Source organism: Malaclemys terrapin, chromosome 13, assembly GCF_027887155.1.
Source record: "Malaclemys terrapin pileata isolate rMalTer1 chromosome 13, rMalTer1.hap1, whole genome shotgun sequence".
In the NCBI taxonomy this organism is placed as follows: domain Eukaryota; kingdom Metazoa; phylum Chordata; order Testudines; family Emydidae; genus Malaclemys; species Malaclemys terrapin.
The window spans coordinates 43,640,523-43,664,604 of NC_071517.1; the positions used below are offsets into that span (position 1 = coordinate 43,640,523).

General features: G+C 49.3%; 2 protein-coding genes across 2 annotated transcripts in view; one reads left to right on the top strand and one right to left on the bottom strand.

Annotated features, from left to right (window-relative positions):
* The window catches only part of LOC128848467 (killer cell lectin-like receptor subfamily F member 1), an 84,676-nt gene continuing 60,594 nt past the window's right edge, over positions 1 to 24,082 (top strand). Inside the window, exons 1-3 of the mRNA XM_054048485.1 lie at positions 1 to 115; positions 1,240 to 1,338; positions 5,421 to 5,432. Of these exons, the coding sequence (XP_053904460.1) occupies positions 31 to 115; positions 1,240 to 1,338; positions 5,421 to 5,432 (196 nt within the window). The 5' untranslated portion in view covers positions 1 to 30. The remainder of the gene's footprint in view (positions 116 to 1,239; positions 1,339 to 5,420; positions 5,433 to 24,082) is intronic.
* LOC128848463 (C-type lectin domain family 2 member D-like) lies at positions 11,771 to 23,030 on the bottom strand. Its single transcript, XM_054048480.1, has 6 exons — positions 22,806 to 23,030; positions 19,975 to 20,143; positions 17,313 to 17,408; positions 15,017 to 15,204; positions 14,716 to 14,819; positions 11,771 to 13,325 (listed from the first exon to the last, which is right to left on the bottom strand). Exons 2-6 carry the CDS (start codon positions 20,060 to 20,062, stop codon positions 13,205 to 13,207), a joined length of 597 nt encoding a protein of 198 aa, XP_053904455.1. The 5' UTR covers positions 20,063 to 20,143; positions 22,806 to 23,030; the 3' UTR covers positions 11,771 to 13,204.

The following is a 24,082-nucleotide window of genomic DNA, read 5'->3' on the forward strand; positions in this document are numbered from 1 at the left end:
TTCTCGTCATTTTCTGGGCAAGCCTGGAAGATGGAGGATGAAGAAGGTTACACGGTATTAAACCTCCGACCCCAAGAGAAAACCACCACCCGCCCGTCACCAGGGAGGATCCAAGGTACGGACGTTAGAAAGTTTTGCTTCATGAGCATGTCGCAGGGCGAGAATGAGTGAAGAGCATAAGTGCAGAGCGCCATTATTCTGATGTGTGTCAGACAGGCTTTTCTTTGACCCCGTGACCAGACATTCCCTGTTCCTGTTCAGAAATGGATATTTGCACTTTACGGTTGAGATTTTCAATGCTGCCTAAGAGATTTGGACACCCAAATCAAATCAAAATAAATGGGATTTGGACATTCAATTCCCATAGGCTCTGATTTTCAAAGGTCTCTAAATTTGAGCACCTAGAATCACTTGTCACTTTTGAAAATCTTATTTTTAGGGCTGGCTGGACAACAGGAATTCCATTTTTTGAAAAATGTAGCTGTCTCGACAATTGTTTTAATTCTGCAGTAGAACAAAAATAAGATCCCTGGATATAGCAGGGACATGAGCCTGGCTCCCCTACATCCCAGGGGATGCCATAACCACCCCTGAACCTCAACAAACTTTGCTGGAACTGATACACTTCCATGAGAAGTTTTGATGAATCGGCATTTTCCAACAAAAACATGTTTGTTGGCAAATTCCCCACCAGCTGAACGTGAGCTCCCAGTGTGGGGCTCCAACCAAACACGAAGGTGATTCTTGGAGCCATAAACAGGAGAATATTGAGTAGGCGTAGAGAGGGTTTTTTTTACCTCTGTATGTGGCATTGATGTGACTGCTACTAGAATACTGTTCTGGTATCTACAATTCAAGAAGGATCTTGATAAACTGCAGAGGGTTCAGCGGGCGGGAGCTCAGTGCTTGCTGAAAATCAGGCCCCTTTAAGGTCTCTAAATTTGAGCACCCAGAATCACTTGCCACTTTTGAAAATCTTCACCCATAACTTGAAAAATTGCTGCAGCATTTTCTTCACTTGACTTTAGTAGATTTCATTGAGGCTTAAAAAAAAAATCAAGCCAAGACTGGCTGTGCAACTGTGCTGTAAATTACTGCACGTAGGGTTGGATGAGAAAGTTCAGTTTGTATTGCATTATGGATATTATCTAACGATGCCTAATGACATCATGTGAGACCAGATTTTAAAAGGCAAAGATAAGGTTGAAGGCGTCTCACCAAACTTTGCATGTTTTACAGATTCTCCTTTGAGTTCCCAGCGCTTTAAACGCATGCTAGGGATTTTGGGGGCTGTTTGCATCATTCTGACAGTAGCCGTGATCATTCTGACTATCCTGGGTAAGTGTCTGGATCTCGTCTGTTTTGTAAATACGCAGGTGGTGAAATTTCTTATGCCTTAGGAATTCAGCTTAGCTATTTTCTATTTATTGACCGGGATTCTCAATTTTTTCCATTGCACAGTCCGCCTGTGAAGATCCATCTACATTGCACACTCTTTTTGGCAGTGTGCAGAGCACATACACCACATGCCCCCCAACTTGGGTATAAATGGCAGTGTAGCTGGTGAGGCCCTGCTTAGGGGAACAGAGTTAAGATACACTGAACCCTGTGGGTACACACTCAGCTATGCACCCTACACAGCTCTCTACTCGCCAAGCAGTGTCTCTCCCAGCTACACTTCTGTTTTACAGTGTAGTGTCCCACTGCCAGAGTCTTTCCCCGCCACAGGGGAAGATTCAGAAGTGAGGAAAGACTCTGGCAATGGGAAGTCAGCGGTGAAAGGCTCCGGCAGCTCCCTGCTGTGGAGTCTTTCCCGTTGCAGAGGGAGACTCCAGCAGTGGGGAAAGTCTCTGGCAATTCCCTGCTACCAAGCCCCACCCGACCGCTTCCTCCCGGCCAGAACCGTTCCCTGACACATGTAGCTGCGCACCACAGCGTGGACCAGTGGTGGGCAACCTGCAGCCCACGGGCCGCGCGGCCCATCAGGGTAATCTGCTCGTTGGCCGTGAGACAGTTTGGTTACATTGACCGTCCGCAGGCACGGCCGCCCGCAGCTCCCTGTGGCCACGGTTCGCCGTTCTCAGCCAATGGAAGCTGCGGGAAGCGGGGATTACAGATTCCCTGGTGCACACAACATAATCTCTTACAATCTTATAATCTCTTATAATCCCTGTGCCAATGACAGCTATTGCTTGCGTGGAAAGAGTAACATTAGGAAAATAATGTAATTGTTGCTATTGTATAAAGTAATTTAGCAGGTAAAAGCAAAGAGATTTAGCCCTATGTGGCCAGCTTTTACTACCACCAAGTGCTCTCTGGTTCATCATGGGTTACAGTTTGAGAACTGCTGTCCTATATTCATATACCACAGCATTAGTAACGTCAGGAAGAAATGGCCCCCAAGCAGGAAATGGGCAGGCCCCAGTTCAGGTAAGCAGATAGGGACACTTTTAAAATTAAAGATGTGCTTCAGTGGTTTCCTGATTAGGTTCCTTAAAGAGACCATCACCATTAAAACTAGTCAATTTAAAAACAGAAAAACAAGCTAAAAGTATCACTGCTACTGGGTTCTCTTGACTGTCAGATCATTTACAATTAAAGCTGGTCAAAAGTTTGTGAACAATTTTTTTCATTAAAAAAAAAATCTTGTATATCTGGAAACAATTTTTTGGTTCCGACAACATGTCAGTCGTACAAACAATTTCACTGAAAAAATTTCAGTGCTTTGTTCTGTTTGTGAAAAAATTGTTGGGCTTTTTTCCATTTGTCAAAATTATTTCAGTTTTCAGTTTGCCACTGGGTAGATTTTGATTGTCGCAGGTTGTAATATGCTGGTACAAGATGTTTTTAATCCGACTCCTTGATACGATGAATGTGCCTGTCAATTCCTGATACTGTCCCATTGTGTCTCACACAAGAGACTCTGTGGTTTCCAAATACCAGGACAAATTTTATAAAACAAAATATGTCTAGTGTGAAAACAGATAGTTTTTATATTTTTGAATTTTTTAATAAAAAAGAAAATTTTTGACCAGATCTATTTACAATCCCATTTTCCTACAGTTTTAAGAGTGTTTTTCCTCCCCTGGGAGACCCTAGACCACACTTTTCAGAAGTAATTAGCGACTCTGGACAATGGAGTGGAGAGTGAGCTTATAAATTTTGCAGATGACACCACGCTGAGAGGGGTTGCCAGCACTTTGGAGTTCAGGATCAGAATTCAAAACGACCTTCAGAAATTGGAGAATTGGTCTGAAATCGACATGATGAAATTCAATAAAGACAAGTGCACATTGCTTTACTTAGGAAGAACAAAATCAAATGCACAGCTACAAACTGGGGAATAAGCGTCATCAAGTCCAGCCCTCTGCAATGAGGCAGGACCAAATACACCCAGACCATCCCTGACAGGCGTTTGTCCAACCTGTCCTTATACACCTCCAGTGATGAGGACTCCACAACCTCTCTTGGAAGCCTGGTCCAGAGTTTAACTTCTCTCACAGTTAGAACGTTCTTCCTAATATTGAACCCGAATCACCAGATTCAGCCCATTACTTCTCGTCCTGCCTTCAGTGGTCATGGAGAACAATTGACCACCCTCCTCTTTATAACAGTGCTGAACATATTTGAAGACTGTTGTCAGGTCCCTGCTCAGTTTTCTTTTCTCAGGGTTAAGCAGGCCCAGGTTTTTTAGCCTTACCTCTCAGGTCAGATTTTCTAAATCGTTGATCATTTTTGTTGCTCTCCAATTTGTCCACATCATCCACATGTGTCCTAAAGTGTGGCACCCAGAATTGGACACAGTCTTCCAGGTGAGGCCTCACCAGTGCTGAGTAGAGCGGGACAATCACCTCCTGTATTGTACATATGACACTCCCGTTAATACACCCCAGGATGATAGTAGCCTTTCTTGCAACTGCATCACATTGTTGACTCATATTCCATTTATGATCCACTGTAACTGCCACCTAGCCTCTTAGTCCCCATTCCTAGACTGCTATTCCCCAGTTATTCTCCTCCCCTCACTGCAGCAGTCCCTGCTTCTGGTCCTATCAGCTGGAGTCTCTTCGAAATACCATCTTCCTTCTCCTTTCTCACATGCGATGTTGCACAGTGAAACAGCTAACAATGTTGACATTTAAAGTATCATAATTAGTATACAAATTCTGTGGACTGCAATGTGTAGGAGGCCAGACTAGACGACCATGATGGTCCCTTCTGGCCTGAGACTCATAGACTGTAAGTCAGCATCTGTTAAAACGGATGGGGCAGTTCACATACCAGGGCTATTGTTTCAGGCTCTCGGCAGACTCAGGAAGAAGTTGCTGGATCAGTTACACTTTGGTCAACATTTTTAGGGTTGCCCCCACAACAATAATAGCTAGACACTGACTTAGAAGAAGCTCTGGAGACCAACTCAGTGGTCTGTCCATGTCCCCCATTTTTGGAAAAAACTGCCTTAAGTCTTTACAATGTTCTTATGCTGAACGCTACAGACCCCAATAGTTATGGATGAACAAATTGACGTAACAGACCATATTCCCAGAACTGGGCTGCTATCGCTGATAATTAGAGTTGGCTGGAAATTGTAATTTTGGTTCTGTGGGAAATTCTGACAATTTGAAATTTGTATTCATTCTAAATTGGAATGAAAAGCCAAAATTTTGAAATTTCCCACTGGATAAAAATTCCAATTTTTTTTGGCTGGGAACTATCAAGTTGGTTTGATTATGTTGAAACATTATAATAATAATAATAACAGATACAATACACTGGATATTAAATATAAAATGTAATATATGAAACTTAATATTTACTACAATATAAAAGTTGGAATGAAATGAATAAATGAAATGATAAAGTCACAATAATTTTTTTACCTTAGTAAAACATTTTGAAACAAAATGAGAATGTCAAAACAATTCATTTCGATTTTTTCCTCATCAAAAATTTCATTGAAACAGACAAATTCCTGCAAAATGTTTCCATTTTGATAAAACTGCATTTTCCCACAGAAAACTGTTCCGTCAGGTTTTTCAGACCCGTTCTACTGATAACATAAGCAAAGATGCTGATGCCAAAGAAAGAAACGAATGAGGCAGAGGCAAATTGAGCCCAGGGAAAATCATTCAAAATAAAAGAACTACAGGGCCAGCTAGAAATAGACAAAAGCAGGCAAGAGAAATGTGAAAGCACTAAGAGATTACTACATGTAATAGGAAAGGGGGATGTACAAATTGATACATGCCTGTTTCACTTTTGTATTTAAATAGGAACAGAATAGAACTTGCCTCTGGGTTTTTAACAGTTCAGTTTCTTTCTCCTAAATGACTGACTGGGATCCATATTACTCAGTACTTTATTACACACACGCCAGACAGTTCTCTAACCTCTGTTCACATGGCTGCTGTGTGGGGAAGTTTTCCAGGGCGGCCCTCATGAAGGACAGACGGGAACACCCCCAAACACCCCTGCAGACCGTGATTCCGGGCGGAGCAGCTTAAACAGCGCAGAAGGCCGCAGCAGCAGCCCAGCGGACGTCCTCGCTCATCTGAGACAGAATCTGTGCGAGCTGCAAACACCCAGCAGCGCAGGTAACCGCAGCTCCTTCCCTGCCTGAGCTGTCCGCCTGTCTAGCTCCTTAGCCTGCTCTTGTGCATCTATCAGAGCTCCTGCTAGAAAAGTCCCTTCCTGCTCCTCCGCCCACATGTACCACCACCCACCCACCTGTGCTCCAGAGCTTCTCTGCACCCACCCGTCCTCCAGAGCTTCTCTGCACCCACCTGTCCTCCAGAGCTTCTCTGCACCCACCCGTCCTCCAGAGCTTCTCTGCACTGGGTACCAGGAGTGCTGTTAACCACAAGCATTTTCAGATGGGGCTGTGGGGAGCAGCAGTGACACCTCGTGGCCAGTCAGGGTAGCTCTCGGTATATATAGTACCACGGGGGGGAAATCACAAGAGAGTGAGAGGGGAAGGGATGGGCTAGAACAGAGTGAGGAAGAAGGCAGAGGCTGTGCTGGGACATGGCATGAAGGAACATCAGGTGTCTACCCATCATGCCACACACCCAGCCAGAGACAATCCCTGCCCCAGCTGAGATCAGGGCCCCATTGTGCCGGGCACTGCACAGACACACGGCGAGACAGTCCCTGCCCCAGCCGAGATTAGGGCCTCGTTGTGCCGGGCACTGCACAGACACACAGCGAGAGACAGTCCCTGTCCCAGCTGAGATCAGGGCCCGTTGTGCCGGGCGCTGCACAGACACACAGGGAGAGACAGTCCCTGCCCCAGCTGAGATCAGGGCTCGTTGTGCCGGGCGCTGCACAGACACAGTGAGACAGTTCCTGCCCCAAAGAACTTACAAGACAGATGAACAAAGTAGTACTATCCTTATATGACAGATGGGGAAACCAAGGCACAACAGGTCACCATGACTTTTCCCAGGTCACACAGTAGAGTGTACGGCAGAGCTCAGCATTGAAGCCAGATCCCCTGACTCGCAGTCAAGTGCCTGAACCCGCTGCATGGAAAGTGCTGAACCATGAAGTGTTTTCAGCCCCATTAATGCCGTGGCCCTTTCCCCCAGGTGGAGGCTCCGAGTGCAGACTCTGCCCCATGGACTGGCTGTCGCACAGAGGAAAGTGCTACTGGTTCTCTAAAGGGAATAAGGACTGGAATGGGAGCCGTGATGACTGTCCAAGGAAGAGGTCTCACATCCTGGTGATCCAGGACCAGGATGAGATGGTAATGTGAACAATAAAGGGTGCAAACTACACCTAAAACTTAGGTCAGCCTAGTTATGTTGCATAGGCATGTGAAAAATACCTCTCGTTTTAAATCTGGGTTGAAAAATGGTCAGTGACTGAGAATCTACAACGACCCTTGGTAAATTGTTCCAATGGTTAATTACCCTCACTCTTAAAAATGTACATCTTATTTCCAGTGTGAGTTTGTCTAGCTTCCACTTCCAGCCCTTGGATCGCGTTCTACCTTTGTCTGCTAGACCGAAGAGCCCATTATTTAATATCTGTTTCTCATGTAGGTACTTACAGACTGATCGAGTCATCCCTTAACCTTCTCTTCGTTAAGCTACATAGATTGAGCTCCTTGAGTCTATCACTGGTTTTCAAATCCTTTAATCCATTCTCACGGCTCTTCTCTGACCCCTCTGCAATTTAGCAAGATCCTTCCTGAACTGTGGGCACTAGAACTGGACACAGGATTCCAGCAGCGGCCACACCAGGGCCAAACTGAGAGGTAAAAGAACCTCTCTGCTCCATTCAATATTCTCCTGTTTAAGCATCCCAGAATCACATTAGCTCTTTTGGCCACAGCGTCCCACTAGGAACTCATGTTCAGCTGATTATCCACCGTGACCCCTAAATCTTTTTCAGCGTCACGGCGTCCCAGGGTAGAGGCCCCATCCTGCAGTCTTTGTTCTTAGCTATATACATTTAGCCATATTAAAAACACATATTGTTGGCTTGCGCCCATTTTACCAAGAAATCCAGCTCGCTCTGTATCCTTGACCTGTCCTCTTCATTATTTACTGCACCCCAATTGTTGTGTCCGCTGTAAACTTTATCAGTGATGATTTTATTTTTTCTTCCAGGTCCTTGGTAAAAATGTTCAATAGCTTAAGGCCAAGAACCAGTCCCTGTGGGACGCCATTGGAAACACACCCGCTCAATGACGATTCCTTGTTTAAAATTAAATTTTGAGGCCTAGCAGTTAGCGTCCTAACAAGTGTTATATGCCGGGTCTATAGGGGGAAAAAATCCCCTTGTTTGTTTTGGGTCCAACTGAAGGCCTCTTTGGAGACTGTGGATGAAGTTCCCTGGTGTCCTTTAGAACGACTGCTTTTGCCCCAGGCTAAATTCATGCTCCTGCTTTTCTCCACAGGAATTCATACAGAACATCACACAAGGGAAATATCCCATTTGGATTGGGCTTAATGTTACATCCCCAGAGGAGAAATGGACCTGGGTGGACGGCTCCATCTTAAACCAAAATCTGTGAGTGTTTCTTGCTGTTAAATATTTCATGTGTGTCTTGAGGAAAGCTTAGCATTAAGTAACTGTGGATGTTTGCAGAGTCAGAGAGAAAGGCTGGCCTTGAACTGGGGCTCAGGCGATCTGGATTTAGGAATAGACTCCCTGCGTGACCTCGGCCAAGTCACTTAAACTCTCTGGACCTCCACTCCCCAGCTGTCATAAGGAATAATTATTCTTTGGCTGCTTTGTGTATTTAGATTGCAGGCCTCTGGAGGAAAGAACTGCCTCTTGCTAAGTGTATAGATAAAACGCCCAGCACAATGGAGTCCTGATACTGGTTGGGGCCTCTAAGGGTACGTCTTCACTAGCCGCCGGATCGGCGGGTAGGGATAGATCTATTGGGGATCGATCTCTGCCGTCGACTCCGGAACTCCACCGCGGCGAGAGGCGGAAGCGGAGTTGACGGGGGAGTGGCGGCCGTCGATCCCGCGCCATGAGGACGGGAAGTTCTAAGTTGAACTAAGATACATCAACTTCAGCTATGCTATTTTCGTAGCTGAAGTTGCGTATCTTAGGTCGATCACCTCCCCCCAGTGTAGACCAGGCCTAAGCATTACTAGAACACACATAATACAGAGAGTCGGGGAGAAAAATTCCCAACGGAACAGCTTTCCCTCTAGGAACATCTACGCTACAACAGCTACAGTGCAGCAGGTGTGACGCTGTAGCACCAAACGTAGGCACTTCCTACAGCAACCAAAGGGGTTTTTCCGTTGCTGTAGGTAGTCCACCTCTCCACAAGGCAGTAGCTGGGTTGATGGAGGCATTCTTCCATCAACCTAGCTGCATCTACAGCTAGAGGGAAGTCAACCTAACGATGTGGCACAGGGCGCAACATTTTTCACAGCCCTGAGAGATGTAGTTAGGTCGACTGAAGTTTTTAGATGAAAACCAGGTCTCAGAAAACACCGATTCCATGAAATTGACACGTTGCCTGTGACACTGTCGGTTTTTCTCAATTTTTGATGGAAAACGATCGCAACAGTTTATTTCAGCGTCATCTATTTGATTACATTGTATATTACATTACAACATAACAGTGGAAAGATTTTGACCTGATTGAAACATTGCGATAAGGTCTGTTTAGATGTTTCCAAAACAAAATTTTTGGAAACCTCATTTTGCTGTAAATTTCAATGTTTTGTTCTGATTGAGAACAACAGCAAAAAAAATCACCAACAAACCTCCTGATATTTTTGGAATATCCCATGAAATGGAAATTCAATTTTCTAGCTTCTTCTAACAATAAGTCAAGTCCCCTCCTATCAGGAATTAAAGGCGATGCTGAATGTTATTAGGTAGGCAACTTCCCCTTGATTCTCAGGCCGATCACGGGACTGCCAGGTCTGAAAGCATGCACACGACTGCTTGAGAGAAAGGACTGGACTTTGGGCACTTTTGTGGCCCAACCACTAGGAGGAGACAAAGAGCCATACTCAGCAGAGAGCCTGGCAAGCTTTCTTCCAACACGTTTTCCCACCGCCGCCTCTAGGCTAGACTGGTGAGTTCAGTCCCCAGCAGTCGCATGGAGACCAGACGTGGTGGGAGGTTTGGGACATTTATAACCTTGCAGGGAAAAACGCAGATAATGGAATACCTACAGCTGAGCAGGCCAGTAGATTTAATACAAAGAGACGCTTCTCTGGACCTTTGTTTGAGAAGTCTAGACACTAACACGGATTATTTCTCCTCCCCCCGGCCCTTTGTTCCACAGGTTTCCGGTATCTGGTCCAGCTGTGAGAAACAGCTGTGGGGTGATAAAGGGGAATCAGATGCGTTCGGAAATGTGCAGCGCTGAATTTAAGTGGATTTGTCAGAAAGAAGCCGTCCTGATCTAAGCAATGACAGTAGGGAGGCGGTACCCTTAGAAATAATAGATTCCTAGATAGAAAGGCCATTCTGATTGTCTACTCTGACCTCCTGCATAACAAAGGCCAGCGAATGACACTCACTAAAAAGCTGATGGGAGAGAGCCAGATGCTCTTCATAGTTAGGGTGACCAGATGTCCCGATTTTATAGGGACAGACCCAATATTTGGGGCTTTTTCTTATATAGGCTCCTATCGCCCCCCACTCCCTTTCCCGATTTTTCACACTTATCTGGTCACCCTACTCCTAGTCCTCTGAAAGGTCCAGCTCACCCCTGTGACAGAGTGGGAATTTTCTGTAATATTTTTGTATGACACCTGTGCGTGCCTCAGTTTCCCCTGTATGCTGCGTCGTCACCTAGGAGGTAGAAAAGGGCTGGTTACACTCAGGCAGGGGTGGCTGACGCCGGTCTTGAGTGTGGGTCCCATGTCACTGGAAGTCCATGAAGACAATGGCAAAGCCAACACCCGGGACATTTGCTACCAAGCTATGAACAACCCTGGATGGCCCATCCCTCCGCAGGAAGCCAGCCGTGTTTGAGCACCTGGACAACAAAGGACCCAGAAGGGACCTGGTGGGACTGGCCTGAGATCTTGACCAAAGAGGACAGAGTGGGAGCTAGGAGGGGACACACTGCTTTGGCTGGGGCTCTGGGCCAACCAGAATGGACCTTGCTGTAACTTTTTTTTCCTCTATGTTAACCAAGGACTCTCTACACGGTGTTCCAGACAGCTAATAAACCTTCCTGCTTTTACCACGCTGGCCGGGAGTCACAGCCGATGCTGAAGGAGGGCTGCATGGCTCCGTTTGGGGGTACACGTCTCCTTCAGAGGCCCATCTCAGGTGGCCTCACTGAAGGGAGCTCACACTGTGAAGCAGGGGGGCTGGAGACTTCGAGGTTCAGTCCAAGGAGGTGGTGAAGCCAAAGGGTTTACCCTGGTGACAGAGTGAGACCCTAAGGGGGTCTGGCACCCTGAAGGGGTCCTCCCAGGGACTGTTCTAAAGCACTGGGTGTGTGGATCCGTGACAACCCCCAATAACCATCATCCTTAGCATGTAGTGCCCTTCTTGCGCAGATCTCAGTGCTTTGCAAAAGGCAAGTGATCACCATTATTGTAGAGATGGAAGGGGAAATGGAGGCAGGGAGAGAATCACAGAAATGTAGGACTGGAAGGGACCTCGATAGATCATCTAGTCCAGTCCCTTGCACCGAGGCAGGACTAAGTATTATCTAGACCATCCCTGGAAGGTGTTCCTCTAATCTGCTCTTAAAAACCTCCAATGATAGAAACGCCACCATCTCCCTACGTAATTTGTTCCAGTGCTTAATTACCCTGACAGTTAGAAAGGTCCAACATAAATCTATTTTTTTTTTTTAAATCTAAGGTACCTAATACAGAGCCCTCGTTACCACAGTCACTATCTTTAACATCTATTTCTCGTCCCACCCCTCCCCGTCACCTAAGCCCCCTCCGAACCCATTGCTAAGGACCGCTCGGAACCACCCCACGCTCCAGATTCCACCCCAGGTGAGGAGGGGAAGGCTGGGTGGCGCTGGCTGCTTCTGCAGTTGATCAGGCAACTCAGACTCCTCCCCCCACCAAATTAGTTGGCCAGCTGCTAGAAAATCCCCTTTCCTTCCTTCCACCTGGACACAGCCCTCCTGGCACCGAGGAGGCGCTGAAGTGACGCAGGGAAGAAGACAGAACAAAACCGTAGACCCAGCAGTGAGGTCATTTATTTACACAAAGTGCAAAAGAGAGTACAAAACCTTACTTATACACAGACAAAGGTTTAAGCAGCAGTGTTTCTCAAGTATACAGAATACTGAGCCAGGGCAAAACAGGGAAAGGCCCCCAAAGTCTCTCCCAAGCTAGGTAGCTTGTGGGAGGCGGGCTGAGATGACGGATGGCGAAACTAAGCCCTGACTCTTGACTTTTCACAGTTTGGTCTCGGCCTTATTGCGAACGCCCTGGGGCCTGATTCCCTCCGTTTCCTTAAACAGCTCCTTTACACCACTGCAGAATGGGGGTAAGGCTGGGTTTGCACCTAACAATCGGATCGACCCAGCTGCATCGCTCAGGGCTAGGAAAAATGTCACACCCTGTGCACCGTAGTACGATGGACTGTAGATGTAGCTTGACAGAAGAATTCTCTCAGAGGTGGATCAAATACACCCACGGCAAAATTCCTTCTGTCGCTGTCAATGAGACTAAAGCTTCCGAGAGAGACAAGGTGGGGGAGGGAATATCTTTTATCCTGGGACCGACATGGGACACGCGACAAGGGAAGATACCGAATTTTGCTGTCTCTATGGAAACTCTACAATATGAAGAAAAAGGAAGCAAAGCTTAAAGAAGTTATTGGGTGACGGGACGGATCACTTGATGATTGCCTGTTCTGCTCTTTCCCTCTGAAGCACCTGACATTGGCCACTGTCGGAAGACAGGATACAGGGCTAGATGGACCATTGGTCTGACCCAGTACGGGCCGTTCTTATAGTCTAAGTTGGTCCAATAAAAGAGATTACCTCCAGGTTCTAAGACACTTGGATGGGAGTTTCAAAAGCATCTGTCTAAAGGCTTTTAAATGAGTGGATACCCCTTTCGGGAACGAATTCCTGATGAGATTCATCAGCCCATCACCTCTAGAAAGGAGAGATCAGACTCTGCTGGGTCGGACACAAACACATTAAGAAATAAATACAGACGAGGGCTGCATTTAAGCATGCGGCAGTAGGAAGCCCCAGCCATTCTGCTCGGATGTCGTATCCCTTTTCCCTGGCATCCCGTTTGTGGCTGTGAGGTTCTCTGGGGTGGTGGACGAGTCTTACTGAAGTTTGTTTGGACAGCAGCCAGCAAAATGGGGCCCCTGACCTTGACTGGAGCCTCCGAGTGCCCCTGTGATATAAATATCCTCAGAGAAGGGATCAGCAGCAAGTCACTCAGCGGCACCATTTGCGCCCCGGCCACCAGCACCCAACGTAGCACGGAAGAGTCAGCTCTGCATTGCTCTTCTCCTGGAGCAGCCCTTCAGCAGCAAGGAAACGCTTCATTCAACGGTAGCCCGGAGTCTGGAACTCGCCAGCCATCTTATCGGCGCCCTGCAGGTGGTGCTGTCACGTTACAGCAGCGCAGATGACCGCGGCAATGACTGGGCTCCTTCCGTTGCAATATATGCGGATAGCGCAGCAGCAAAAGCAGATCGCAAGTCCGACAAGCCTGGCCTGACCAGTCCCACGCACGTCAGGCACCGCGCGCCGCGGCCCGTCGGCTTTTCCCTAGCCCTTCGTGTGCGCATCGCGTTGGGCGCAGATCCAGTTGCGCAGCGTGTGGCACCACGAGGAGCCGACAGCCTTGTCGTTCAGATAGGCACAGTTGCCGTGGGCTCGGATTTCAAACCTGCAACACAAGTGCCGTGGGGCCGTGAGTCCCGGCTCCGCATTCTGGGTAGCGCAGCAGATGAAAGCAAGTAGCAACGGGGCCTTAATTACCCCGCTCTCCATTGCTCTCCCCCCTGCTGCATCTGGGCCCAGCATCCCCTTGTGATTTGTTTTAATATCAAATTCTGTTCATTTCATGATGTCCTCCCATGTGGAGCATGCAGCCCTGGGGTTAGCACTGGTTTGTCCCTAATGCAGGCAAAACGTCAGGCCGGATGGAGATCAGACCATAGGTAGGATGTTTCCAGCCCATCACGCTATTTAGTCTGATTGTACCTCTGTTGCCCCCAACCCTTGGTCTGTCTTGTCTAGTTAGACTGTGAACTCTTTGGGGTAGAGACTGTCTCCCTGTGTGTCTGTGCAGTGCCCAGCACAACGGGGCCCTGATCTCAGCTGGGACAGGGACTGTCTCTCCCTGTGTGTCTGTGCAGCGCCAGCACAACGGGGCCCTGATCTCAGCTGGGACAGGGACTGTCTCTCCCTGTGTGTCTGTGCAGCACCCAGCACAACGGGGCCTTGATCTCAGCTGGGGCAGGGACTGTCTCTCCCTGTGTGTCTGTGCAGCGCCCAGCACAACGGGGCCCTGATCTCAGCTGGGGCAGGGACTGTCTCTCCCTGTGTGTCTGTGCAGCGCCAGCACAACGGGGCCCTGATCTCAGCTGGGGCAAGGACGGTCTCTCCCTGTGTGTCCGTGCAGCGCCTGGCACAACGGGGCCCTGATCTCAGCTGGGGCAGGGACTGTCTCTCCCTGTGTGTCTGTGTAGCGCCCGGCACGACGGGCCCCTGATCTCAGCTGGGGCAGGGACTGTCTCTCCCTGTGTGTCTGTTCAGCGCCTGGCACAACGGAGCCCTGATCTCAGCTGGAGCAGGGACTGTCTCTCGCTGTGTGTCTGTGTAGCGCCCAGCACAACGGGGCCCTGATCTCAGCTGGAGCAGGGACTGTCTCTCCCTGTGTGTCCGTGCAGTGCCTGGCACAACAGGGCCCTGATCTCAGTTGGGGCCTCTGGGTGCTACCATAATGACAACATCAATACTACTAGTACTACTAATAAAAGGTATCTTGGCCCAGGTCAGTTACACGGGGGACATCAGCCAATAACGTTGCTACAACAGTGCAAACAAACGCCAACGTACAGAAGACCTAAGATCCCCTCAAAGCCAGCTCCATTAAACAATGTATCACCCTCTAATCCCGCACCGAATAGGAGTTCCAAAATACCATGTCCAGTCTTTTTAATGCCAGAAAAAGATTATTGGTGTTTTGTCTTCCAACCAAGCTTAGACTGGTCCAGATTCAATGCTTATTCGAGTCACATGCGTCCCAACACTTAGAAAGAGAGAAGACTCACAGGTTGTTGAATTCTGCACCATTCACCCATTTCCACGGCTCGCCCTCTTCCCTCCGCAGGCCGATCCAGTGCTCGGAAAGGCCTTTATAGCGCAGCATGAAAGCCTTTTTGTAAAAGAAAAAGGAAGACGTTATTTCTGGGTGGGTCCTTCTCACTCTCTCCTGCTGAAGCTGTTCCACGTTGACACCTGAACAGTCGCTGGGGCCAAGAGTCAGTGAGGTGGGTTAGTGCACACACCTGGGAAGAGACCCAAGTTCAGGTCCCTGATCCAGGCCCATTTTGTAGTCTGGAGGCGTCTCACCTTTTCAGGCAGGGTGTCGATCGTAGCCAGGGAGGCGCCGAAGGAGGAGCAGTTGCTCTGGCTGAAGGTCCAGTTTCCTTCGGCCTCTGAGAAATAGTAACATTTCCCCAGGTACCCGACCCAGCCGTCAGGGCACCAAGGGACAGCAGGGGAGCGTGGAGGATCAAAATGAAGTTTCAGTACTACCCCTGGGGGAAAAGAGAGACAGTAACAGACACAGGGTGACAGAGACCCATTTGTTCCTGTGCAATTACACGCAGCAGTAAGAATTTCACACACACGCTTTCCCCAAGATTAACCCAGCCCATCCTGTGCCCAGCACTCAGATCTGTATATTTCGTGGGTGAATGCCCACTTCACATAAGCTTTCGTGGGTGAATGCCCACTTTGTCAGACGAAGTGGACATTCACCCACAAAAGCTTATGCTCCAATACATCTGTTAGTCTTAAAGGTGCCACAGGACCCTCTGTTGCTTATTTCATCAGGTCACCCCTAGTTCTTGTGTTATGGGAAGGGGTAAATGAGACTTTCTCCACACCCGTCATGATTTTACAGACCTCTCTCATCTCCCCCCTTAGCTGTCTCTTTTCTAAGTTGAACAGTCCCAAGCTTTTTTATTTCTCCTCGTACGGAAGCTGTTCCATTCCCCTAATCATTTTTGTCACCGTTCTCTGCACCTTTTCCAATTCGAATATAGCTTTTTTGAGTTGAGGTGAGCAGAACTGCGCACCGTGTTCAAGGCGTGGGTGTACCACAGATTTACTTAGTGCCATTTATGATATTTTCTGTCCTCTTATCTATCTCTTTCCTAATGGTTCCTAATATTCTGTTAGTTTATTTGACTGTCGCTACACACTGAACGGATGTTTTCAGAGAACTATCCAAGATGACTCCACGATCTCTTTCTTGGGTGGCAACAGCTAATTTAGACCCATCATTTGGTATGGGTTTTTTCTAATGTGCATTACTTTGCACTTATCAACATTGTTGAATCAGTAGCGTAGCTAGCGGGGTGCAGAGGAAGCAGCCGCTTCCCCTCAGCACACTTTGCAAAAGCGGCACCTTTCCAAAAGCGGCCGGTGGAGCGAGGGGGGGCGCGGCCGGAGGAGCGAGGGGGCGCAGGTTGGCTGTGGCCTGGCAGCCGCGGCCGGAGGAGCGAAGGAGGGAGGCGGGCGCAGGCTGGCGGTGGGGGGGGCGCAGGCTGGCGGTGGGGGGACGCAGGCTGGTGGCAGGCCAGCAGCCATGGCTGGAGGAGCGAGGGAGGGGGGCGCAGGCTGGCTGTGGCCCGGCAGCTGCGGCCGGAGGAGCGAGGGAGGGGGGCGCAGGCTGGCGGCGCAGGCTGGTGGCCGGAGGAGCCATGGGGGGGGAGGGGAAGGGCGGTGCGGCCGGAGGAGCCAGCCAAGGGGAGGGGGCATGGAGCGGCCGGAGGAGGAGCCGGGGGGCGTGGCCGGAGGAGGAGCCAAGGGGGGCGCCTTTTTTAGGTTTGATCCCCCTCCTCTTAAAAGCTGGCTACGCCACTGTGTTTAATACATGCAGGTAACCTTCATTATTAAAAAAAAAAAAAAAACACTAGATAAAGTCCAGCCACAAGATGGCACCAGAGCCTCGTCACAAAACTTTGCACTGACTGGCTCGGAGAAAGGTTTTAGGTCAGTGGAGGGCAACCTGGGGCCCATCAGGGTAATCTCATTACGGGCCGCGAGTCATTGTGCTAATATTGACCTCCGCAGGCACCGCCCCCCGCAGTTCCCAGTGGCCGCGGTTCTCTGTTCCCAGCCAATGGGAGCTGCGGGAAGCAGCGCCTGCAGGCAAAGGGGCCGCAGGGACGTGCTGGCCACCGCTTCCCACAGCTCCCATTGGCTGGGAACAGAGAACCACGGCCACTGGGAGCTGCGGGGGGGCGGTGCCTGCGGACAGTCAACATCAGCACAATGTCTCCTGGCCCGCAATCCAATTATCCTGATGGGTTGTCCACCATTGTTTTAACTCATTCCACCTCTCATTTAGAGGCCTCTTTATTGGATATTGCATCAAATAAAAGTTGACCAAGTAACAAAACTAAAGACCTCATTGAAATTCTCACCCTTTCAGGGCAACTGGCGCCCATGAATCATATCACAGGGATGGTTTGAAGGGCAAATAAGCAGTCATGTTAAGGGCAGTTGGAGCAAGAATCTTGTATAAATCCACCATGTGGCCCAACTATCTGAGGCAAGAAGAGAGAAAAACGTGCGATTGCGGCCGCTCCTGGGCCGAATGGAAACCAGAAAGGAGCAGGGAGCGCTGAACTCTCACCTGACAAAGCCACGATGCCGATGCCAGCAATGGTCAAGAGGATACATAGGAATTTACGTGTACAACGTTTCCAGGGCTTGGTCCAACGCTGGCCACCTGAAAGAGAGAAAGCTGTCTGGTCTCCTGGAGGAGGTGGATGGGAGGACCCAGAGTTATTAATACCAGCATGTCAGCTGCCAGACAGGGCATTCAGTTAAACGGCTCCTGCTTCCTCTCCCTTACGCTCATTGTTCCGCTCCGGGCTCTCTGGAGCTGTGATCCCGAGTACCCCAGGGCTGCCTGGCCCCCAACTAACAGGGGAGGGGAATGTGTCTCATTCTGCAGTCTCTTCCCTCTGCCCTGCCTGTGCCCCCAACCCAAGAGATCAGACTCTCTCAGACACTGAGCCCACAAACCTAGTGGCCCTACATTAAGTCAGGATGCTCTGAGCCAAGCCATGGGGCGGAGAGGTGCTGGAAATGTGACTGCCTTAGGAGGAGAAGCAGTATACATTTGGTATTATTGTCCCTAAAGAGCAGAGAAATTGCTACAGGATGGAAAATGTCCCCATTCCAGATTACAGGGACTGCAGCCATTACAGTCTGATAGACGATATCAAACAGAGAGAAAATAACCTCTCGTCTCCTACTTGAGATTCCCTTGTTTATGCAGCTCAGGATTGTACTAGTCCTTTTGGCCACAACATCGCATGGCGAGTCCACATTCAGCTGTTTATCCACCATGACCGCCAAGCTTTTCCAGAGTCCCTACTTCCCAGGAGAGAGTCCCCCATCCAGTAAGTATGGCCTGCGTTCTTTGTTCCCAGATGTACACGCTGACTTTGAGCTGTGTTCAAACACCTACTGTTAGCTTGCCCCTAGCTTACGAAGCGCTCCAGATCTCTCTGAAGGAAGAGGGCAGGTCACTGATTCAGAGCGATCTAGATCACTTGGTAAACATGGGGAACAAATAATTAATAACGGGCTCTTCAGTCTCGCAGAGAACGGTACAACACGATCCAAGGGCTGGAAATTGAGGGTAGACAAAGTCAGGCTGGAAAGAAGGCATATATTTTTACTAGGGAGAGTAATTAACCATTGGAATGATTTACCAAGAATCATGATGGTTTCTCCATCACTGGCCATTTTTAACTCAAGACTGGATGTTTTTCTAACAAATCTGCTCTAGACATTTTTTCGGGGAAGTTCTCAGGCCTATGCTATACAGGCGGTCAGACTAAATGACACAATGATCTCTTCTGACATTCGAATCTATGAACCGGTACATTCCTCCTCTATAGCACCTTCAACACAAGGCACCTAAGTTGTTCTATAAACAGCCATGCATTCAAGGGAGCATTCAAAATCACCATTTGTCCAAAAATTTTTCTAGAGAGACTAGTGCTGTAAGCCAAACCTAAGATTCCTGTAAGCGAAAGACACACGCCTCACAACAGGGATTGGCTGGCTCGCCCAGCGGTGTGAATACCAACCTACGTTCCACTACAGTGTGCACCCAACCCTGCCAACTTTGCTGCTGATGTAGCCAAAGTTCCCATGGCCTAGCTTGTGTTCAGACAGTCTGCCAAAGCTATCCCACAATTCCCGGGGTCTACGTGTTCCTGTCCTTCTGTCTCCCATCTTCCCACTTGTCTCCCATGAGCTAGAAGCAACCTGCTGGCTCAAATACAGTCGCCCTGCAGTTAACCCTTCGTTTCCACACGGACGACTTGGTTTGAAACACAGTTCCGCCTAGTTTGTTAAAAAAGCAGAGAAGATGCCTATCAACCAGCGTGTCGCAGGACGGACAGAGATGTTCTCCCATAATACACCACGAACCAAGCCCTAGAACTGCTCTAGCTAGCCGGGCACTAAGAACCCTGGGACGCGCCCCCAGAATCCACCATGTCTGACAGGTGTCAGTGCATCCCCAGTATGGATGCAGCTGCCAGGACACAAGGCAGGTATGAGATGTGCATACCGATGCAGTACGGATGCTCACAGGCGAGTTGGAAAGCATAGGCTTGCACGCCCGAGTACACAGACTCAGGTGCACTATGCAGTAGAGACATTCCCTAAGTGAACCAAATTCCTCTTTTGTATGTGCAAATGCGGAATCCTGGGTTTGCAATGCCTTGGGTGGATTAACCACACCCACTTCCGTCTTTGGCCGTAAAGAGGGAAAGGAAAGGGCACCAGGGCCAAACCATCATGAACAGGTGCAATATATGATCCAGCCCAGAAATGTACGTGAACCTACTTAATAACCCACAGCATTCCCACAGCTGTGCATAGAGTTGCAGGTACAAAATGAGGTAACAACACATAGGAGAGGGTTTGGGGGTGATCAGAGACGCCTGACTGCACATGCAAATGCTGCATCCTCCTTTGAAAAGGCAACCTCAGTATTTAAACAAGGTTACGTCTCTCCTGTGTTATGGTTAGTGTGGACAGAGGGTGAAAAAAAGCAGGTTAACCATGCCATAAACCCTCTTCTAATCCTGCCAGACACCTAGACTAAAACATGTTTGTCCTGTCCACTGTCAAGAAGAGTTTTGTTTAACACAGAAGAGCCACAACCACGTTTCAGATCTGTGACTAAACGTGGCTATTCTTACAGTGTAGATGGGTCTTACATTTGTCTCTACCACCACCCTGTACCTGAGCAGTGAGGCTTTGGTTACCTGGATTTCCTGCCCTCTCTCGATCCCTATTGTTATTAAGAAGGTCCTCAGCAGAATTCTCAGGCTCTCTTCTCTGAGTGAGCTGCATGGTCTATGAACACTGGGCTCTGCTCAGCTCTCTCTCAGGCTGCAGCTGAGTTTAGAAGAGGAACCGCCATCATTTGAAGACCTAAAATCCAAGATTTAAGAGTCAGGACATTTGGGTTTTGTCATTCATTGCCACACGGTGATCAAAACAAACAGTCGGGGCTTTTAGCAGGTGCATTGGCACCTTCAATCTAAAAATATCTTAGAAACCTTGCTGCACACTAAGGACAAGGATTTCTTCAGCCAGTCACTGAATGCAGGCATTCCTGGGGCAGCTGGTTAGTGGCACATTGCTACAGGGGCAAATAAATCTTATCATAAACTGTTAACTGCCTACATGCACAAGAAACTGCAGAGGGAATTTGAAGGAAGCAGAAAATCATTTACTGTGTTTAAATCTGGCCTGGATCAGGGGCGTAATCAGCATTTTCCTGACAGGGACCTAAGGGTGCTGATTTCAGTGGGGGCAATTCTATGGGGCAGCGCATGTGATGAGGCGAGGCAGAGTGTGTGTGAGACCCCCATCAGCCTCGGGCTCCTCCCAGCCTGGGGTTCTCAGCCACCCAGCCAGAGGAGGGACCAGAGGCTGTAGCCCTTTGTGGCCAGGGGCTCTGGAGGGTTCGAGCCCCAGCCAGCCCTGGTTGCACCCCAGCTCTGGATGCTACTTTAATATTAGGTTGGGGAGTTCATGTCTTGCATGTAATCCAGTGCTCTCCCTCCCACACTGTTTTGACAGCACCCCGGCTGCCTGCCACCTACCACGATTAGAGCTAAGACAGTGAACTAGTGTCACAGCCGCCACCTCCAGAATAAGGCCCTGTCTACATTAGAGACATTTGCACTAGTGTAGCTACACTTGCAAACCCCTAAGAAACCTGCTGCATTGGTGCAATAAGCAATTTACACCACTCTCTTACCAGGGAAAGGCCTTGTCCACATTCAGCATTGCACAATACCAATGATTACAATTCAGTTAACCCCATTGTGCTTTAAAGTCAAACAGCTGCCCACAGAAGTCTCTGCACTGGTTTATTTGATGGCTTGTCCACAATTTAGTTCTTAGGCTATTGTTATACAAGTAATCAGAGCTGGTTGAAAACTTTCCGACGGAAGAATTTTCCATCAGATAAAATTGATTTGACAAAATCAAAATGTGCTGCAGGACCGCGTCAATTTCAACAAAAGGTTGTTTAGGAAAAAAATCAAAATGATTTTTTTGGAGGAGGTCGTGTTTTTGTTTCAATTTTTAATTTTGAAATAATGTTTTTGTTTCAAAATGTCAGATGTTATAGTACACAAATTATACTATAAATTAAAGTCGAAACGGAAACATTTCTATGACACTTGCTAATCATCACTCATACAAGGGAGCCACATGCCACCGGCCCTATGCTCAGGGAGACAGATGTCTCACAAACAGGGAGACTCTCCCAAGCTGTTTTCTCCTTGTATAATCATTGACCAGGATCCCACTGTACAAACACAGAAGAAAAAAGACAGCCCCCGCCACAAAGAGTTTGCAATCTAAGCCTTGGGGTCTGTCTACAGTTGAAACTCTACAGATGTAGCACAGTGTAGTGCAGGCACTTCCTACAGCGATGGAAGGGGCTCTTCTGTCTCTGTAGTAAATTCACGTCTCCCAGAGATGGTAGCTGGGTCGACAGAAGAATTCTTCCATCCACCTAGTGAGCTTAGGTCGGCTTAACGACATTGCAGGGGCATGAAATTTTGCACAGCCTTGAGCGTCATAGTTAAGCGGACCTAACTCTGTAATGGGGACCAGGCCTGGGTCTGCACTTGAAAGTGATATTGGCATAGCGACATTGACAAGAAGCGTGGGGGGGGACCAAACATCCCAGACCAACATAGCGATGCCAACAGAACACCCGGCGTAGATGCTACGTCCACAGAAGACTGCATCTGTTAACGTAGCTAAGGTGGTTTGGGGACTCCTCCACTGAGGCCTATTAGCAGCACCCCCCACTTAGACTCCCCCATTAGCAGCCCCCCATTCCTCCATGGGCTCCTATTAGCAGCCCCATTAACCCCTTCCACCCGGGATTCCTCCATTGACCCTCCACTAGCAGCCCCCCCCCCCCTTGGGAATCCCTCACTAACCGCCCCCACTTCAGAGGCCCCCATAACAGCCCTCCCCCCTTGGGAAGCCACCATTGACCTCCCACCACCAGCAGCCGGAGACCCGCACTGACCCCCCCCCCCCCCTTTATGGGACGCCCCCGAGCCGACTCGAAGGGGCGGGGACAGGACGCGCTTCGCTCGCACCCCCGCCCTTTCTTCTGCGCATGCGCTTTGGCGGTACCACGAGCGGCGTGTCCCCTCCGGCTCGCCGTACTGCCGCCATTTTAGCTTTTCCGCTAGCGCCGAGTGGTGCTGGTGCTTCGCTCGTGTCCGAGGGGAGGATCCGTTCAGGGGTCTCCGGCTGCGCAACCCCCCCCCCCCCCCGCCCGGATCCCGTGTTGTCCGAGGAGCTGCCCCCCCACCCCGTTGTCCCCCCCTCCCCCCAGCCGGGGGAGCCCCATAGAGCCCCGCCCCCATCAGGCTCATGCCGCCCCCCCGGCGGGGTGCCCCTCCCCCGATGGCCAGTGCGCCCCGTGTTCGGTGCCCCAGTTCCCTCCCCCCGCCCCAGGATCCGGGCGGGGGGGGGCGCCTAGGAGTCACCCTCGTGCACAGCCCCCCCGTAGCTCCCCCATCAGGGGGCTCCCTACACAGCGCCCCCCTCTCACCTCCCCAGTCAGAGCCGGACCGGGGGGGGGTCGGTCCGTGGGGGCCCCCCCGGCCTAGTCATGGATCCAGGGGCGGCTCCGCTTCTAGAGGTTCAAAGTAACTGCAGATGCCCCCGGCCGGATCGGGCCCGTTGTGTGGGGCTGTCACTCGCCCCGCCTGGCTCCCGGCTGCTCGCCCGCCTGAGACACACTGGCCGCAGCTTGGGCTGCCGCTTCTCCCTTTAAGCCCTTGGTCGTTTCTGATCTGTGATTCACCCGCATTGCATCACCACGAAACTTTTTTTCCCCTAACAGTTTGTGTGTCTCGCAAAGCGAACAGAGCAGGAGCTGGTTGAGTGGGCGTGGGGTTAAGGGAGGTTCTTCTTTAGCACAGGGGCTCTCACCTTTCCAGACTACTGTACCCTGTTTCAGGAGTCTTGATTTGTCTTGGGTACCCCCAAGTTTCACCTCACTTAAAAACGGCTTGCTTACAACATCAGACATCAAAATGTAGAAGTGATACAGCCACTATTACTGAAAAATGTCTGCCCTTCTCATTAAAACAACAAGGAGTCTGGTGGCACTTTAAAGACTAACAGATTTATTTGGGCATAAGCTTTCGTGAGTAAAAACCTCACTTCTTCGGATGATACTTGCCTTTCTCATTTTTACCCTATCATTATAAAAATGTATCAATTGGAAGATACATATTGTATTTACATTTCAGCGTATAGCATATAGAGCAGTATAAACAAGTCATTGTCTGTATGAAATTGTAGTTTGTACTGACTTCACTAGTGTTTTTATGTAGCCTGTTGTAAAACTAGGCAAATAGCTAGATGAGTTGATGTGCCCCCTGGAAGATCTCTGCATACCCCCAAGGGTACATGTACCCTGGGTTGAGAACCACTGCTTTAACACAGCTGTGCTGGGTCGTGAATGAAGATTTACCGTTTATATAATGATGGCACACAGAGATGCCCCAGCTGAGCTCAGGGTCTTGTGCTGTGCACTTTACAAATACCTAGTGGCTATTAAAATTCAAAAGCAATTTAGTTAGTGCAGAGTTGAAGCTGTCTGGCAGTATCTGCTGCCTTCCTAGAACATCAACTTACGAAAACCAAGAAATGCAGCATTAAGATGCTTGTTTGAGTCCATCGGCGCTTGTGACATGCCCTTTGTTGTAAACCATAGACACCGATTCCATGGGTGCTCCAGAGAAAAATGAGTGGGTGCTCAGCACCCACCAGCAGCCACGCTTCTCCGCCCTGCACCCCCGTGCCTCTTGCCCATCCGCG

What these genes read in the sequence shown, in the direction of transcription:
- LOC128848463 (XM_054048480.1), bottom strand. Translation starts at nt 20,062, where the DNA reads ATGCAGCTCACTCAGAGAAGAGAGCCTGAGAATTCTGCTGAGGACCTT. An exon ending in TCGACACCCTGCCTGAAAAG is followed by an intron (nt 14,820 to 15,016) that starts GTGAGACGCCTC and finishes TTTTACAAAAAG; the next exon opens with GCTTTCATGCTGCGCTATAA. An exon ending in GGTGCAGAATTCAACAACCT is followed by an intron (nt 13,326 to 14,715) that starts GTGAGTCTTCTC and finishes CTTGTGTTGCAG; the next exon opens with GTTTGAAATCCGAGCCCACG.